Below are 3,998 nucleotides of genomic sequence, written 5' to 3' on the forward strand. Positions count from 1 at the left end.
AACATTTAATGTTATTAATTACGTAATTAAATATGCAATTAAAATTAATATAACATAACACAATATATTAATTATTATAAATAATTAATATAATTATTATAATAATTAATAAAATTATTATAAATAGTTATATTAATAGGTTATATTACATTAATTTTTAATGTTACACACGTCTTGAAAATAAAAATTAATTTTTAAAATAAAATTGTTTATTTAGCTAATTCTTTTATACTAACCCCGATATTACAGTATCCAGTTAATATCTTAAGATTTTCCGCGCCGCACAAGATACATTTCGTGAACCTCCACCTTGTATAGTTCACTTTGACAGCTATCATAACCGTTCACTACGTGTATACAGAGATGGTGGATCGCGATCTCAAAATTTTTGCGCGTTCCAAAAATCATCAAAAAAAAGTGTTGCAACCTTTCCGTGAACGACTGTACACGGCAAATGTTTTAGCAAGAAATGGTAAGCAGCAAAATTTTTCATAAGACGTAAGCCTGATTGCACCAACTTCACATAATATTTAACCTTAGCTTAACTCGCTATTCGTCTCTTTCTAAAAGGTTAGTTCCCAGGTAGCAAGCACTCGTCATTTTGACGTCAATTGACGTCAAAAGTCTGTCATTTTGACGTCCTTTGACGTCAATTGACGTCAAAATGACGAGTGCTTGCTACCTGGGTTAGAAAGAGAAACACACACACACACAAAGTGAATTAAGTTACGATTAAATATTATGTGACTTAGGTGCAATCGGGCCTCATATTAAGTTAACTGTAAATTATTAAAATTATATAGAAATCTTGATGTAAAGGAATTAAAACTATACAGTTGAATTGTGCAATATGTATGATATTTGTCTATTATAATAGTGTCAAGTCTTACAATTAGTTTATACATTGATATCAATATATATGTTACACTTATATCAATATCATAGTATATGTTATTAAATAAATAATTTTACAAAATGCAAAAAGAAAATTAATTAAATGGAAAAATCAGCAACATATTAAAACAAATTCATTTTATTTTACAGACAATAAAAAAATATTAAATGAAATATTAAAAAACATAAATGAAGAAAAACCTTATATCATATGTAAAAGAATTCAGTTTAATAGTACAGACAAAGTCAATACATATGTCGAAAATAATGACGGTCAAGTATTTGCATCAATTTCCTTCATATTGATAAATTTTATGACTGCTATTTTATCATAAGTGTTTGATAGTATATAATGCAGTCTAAATTATTACTTCTATATTAGATATTAATACAAGAATAAGATTGGTAAACATACACAAAAAAGAAACTATATAAAAGTAACATGTAAAGTAATGATGTTCAAATCTGTATAATTTTTGTATTAATAATTCATATGAAAGTGACAAGCCAGACTTATACATTATTAACCAGTACTTTAGATTAATTTTCTAAATATTGTCTAATTTCATAATTATTTTAGCATATATTTAATTAATAATAATTTTGCCTATTACTGTTATATCAGATAAAAATACAAGGATAAGTAATACAAGAATGTGTGTCAATGAAAATATACACAATGGAGAGGCTGATACACGAAGACAAGATGATTCTTTGAAAAATCATGTTCAAATACTGTTAGGTGATTTTCTTAATTATTGTATAATTTTTTAGTACTTTAGTATAAATATTTAATAACAATATAACTTGGCTCTTTACTTTCATATCAGATACTAACACAAGGATACTGTGTGTCGACGAAAACATGCACAACAAAGATGCTGATGTACAAAGAGAGAACAGTGGTTTTTTAGGAAATAATGGCGTTCAAGTACCTACCGTTAGGTAATTTTTTCAACTATTGTCTAATTTTATTATTACTTCGGTACAAGTGAAAGAGTAGAAAATTGAGAGTTTTAATTAATTAATAGCTGTATTATTTATAAAGTATTAGTTAACTCTAAATTATTAATTAAAGTCGTATAGAAACCTTGATGTAAATTTTGAATTAAAATATTACAGTTGAATTGTGCGCTATGTATGATATTTGTCTATTGTAATAGTGTCAAGTCTTACAATTAGTTTAAACATTGTTATCAATATATGTTACATTTATATCAATATCATAGTAGATGTTATTAAATAATTAGTTTTACAAGATGCAAAAAGAAAATTAATTAAATAGAAAAATCAGCAACATATTAAAACAAATCAATCTCATTTTACAGATAATAAAAAAATTAAATAAAATATTAATAACAACAATATAACTTTGGTTTTTTACTTTTATATCAGATACTAACACAAGGACACTGTGTGTCGACGAAAACAAGCGCAACGAAGATGCTGATGTAGAAAAAGACAGTTCTTTGAGAAATGATAATGTTCAAATACCGTTAGGTGATTTTCTTGACTATTGTCTCAGTTTATTATTTTTTTGGTATAAGTATTTAATAACAATATAACTTGACTTTTTACTTTTATATCAGATACTAACACAAGGATACTGTGTGTCGATGAAAACATGCACAACACGGATGCTGATGTACAAAAAGAGGACAGTGGTTTTTTAGGAAATAATGACGTTCAAGTACCGTTAGGTAAATTTCTTAAATATTGTCTAATTTTCTTATTATTTTATTATAAATGTTTAGTAATAATTTTTATTGTTATATTAGATACCAATACAAGATTAGTGTGTGTCGATGAAAACATGCATAACAATAATACAGAGGCTGGTATGGAAAATTTTGAAGTTTTAATGTCCGTTGGTAAGTTATTATTATTTATTTGATTCTTTTCTTGCGGGTTAGAATAAACTTTCGTTTTAAAACATATTTAATAATTAAATTTAGATAATTGTTATTAATATATCAATTAAATAACTATTTCATTATGTCATTTTAAAGAGTAATCTCAGATTACGGTAAAATTGTGTTTTAAAATTTAGTGTTTAAATATTTTTAACAATATATTTAATTATTGGTTTATAACGATGTTTTACTTACAAAATATTCCTCGTATGCTATGATTGATTTATATATTAATTTTATCAAAATATATAATATTTTGATTATGGTTTTAATCTTATAATAAATTATATTTCTCACTTAAAAAGAAAAATCGGCAAATGAGAGTCAAGCGCTGTTCTTAGTGCACATATATTTTCGTATATTAGAATAAATTAAATACAGTGTCCGGACGTTTCAACTCTATTTTGAGTCATTTTCAACGGTATAAAATTAACGAGATAAAACGCAAAAATTCAAAAATCCTTTGGTGACGACCCATAGAAAATTCAGGTGTCATTCACAGCGGTTACACAGCCGAGTGATGTATTCCGGTCTATTTCTCATCCAAAAGAAGTCAACCAGTGTAGAACGAAAAATGCACATGTTCCAAAAAGATGTCACACAATAAAAAAAATTAATAAAATTAAAGTTAAAATCAATTTAGTCAAAAGACAGTCAATCGGATCTTTTGATATTAACGCTTCTGAGTCCGAAAGTAAAATGCCCCGGCACTTTATTTCGTTAATTTTATACTGTTGAAAATGACTCGAATAGAGTCGAAACGTCCGGACACTGTATTTAATTTATTCTAATATACGAAAATATATGTGGACTAAGAACAGCGCTTGACTCTCATTTGCCGATTTTTCTTTTTAAGTGTCATATTCAAGAGTCTAACATTTAGTTCTTAATGTCTTAATTATATTTCTGTTTACATGTAGATGTAGATGTGATAGATGCAGCAGATATATACGTAGAAGGTATGAATACACCTTTCATAGAAGATACAAATACAATCGTATCTAGTGGACAAATAATTAATCCAGTGTCATCTCCTTCATCTCAAGTACCTTCTTCAATATCTACATCACATAGTATGTAGACTAGATGCATTTTCAAATTTAATACAAAATGTAACTTGCATTTAAATGAAGGATATTGAAGCTATATATATTAATGCATATATTTATTTTATTTATTCATGTATCTTAG

General features: G+C 26.3%; 1 protein-coding gene across 1 annotated transcript; it reads left to right on the forward strand.

The window, feature by feature from the left end:
- Window positions 1-1,814: 1,814 nt before the first annotated feature.
- On the forward strand, window positions 1,815-3,880 carry LOC112458993 (the record flags this gene model as incomplete). Its single annotated transcript, XM_025022864.1, has 5 exons — window positions 1,815-1,839; window positions 2,290-2,394; window positions 2,484-2,594; window positions 2,673-2,765; window positions 3,728-3,880. Coding segments are annotated over exons 1-5 (487 nt in total), but the record flags the coding sequence as incomplete, so codon positions are not given.
- Between the last annotated feature and the right edge of the window lie 118 nt (window positions 3,881-3,998).

Source organism: Temnothorax curvispinosus, unplaced genomic scaffold (assembly GCF_003070985.1).
Source record: "Temnothorax curvispinosus isolate PA1 unplaced genomic scaffold, ASM307098v1 QBEX01009417.1, whole genome shotgun sequence".
In the NCBI taxonomy this organism is placed as follows: Eukaryota; Metazoa; Arthropoda; class Insecta; order Hymenoptera; family Formicidae; genus Temnothorax; species Temnothorax curvispinosus.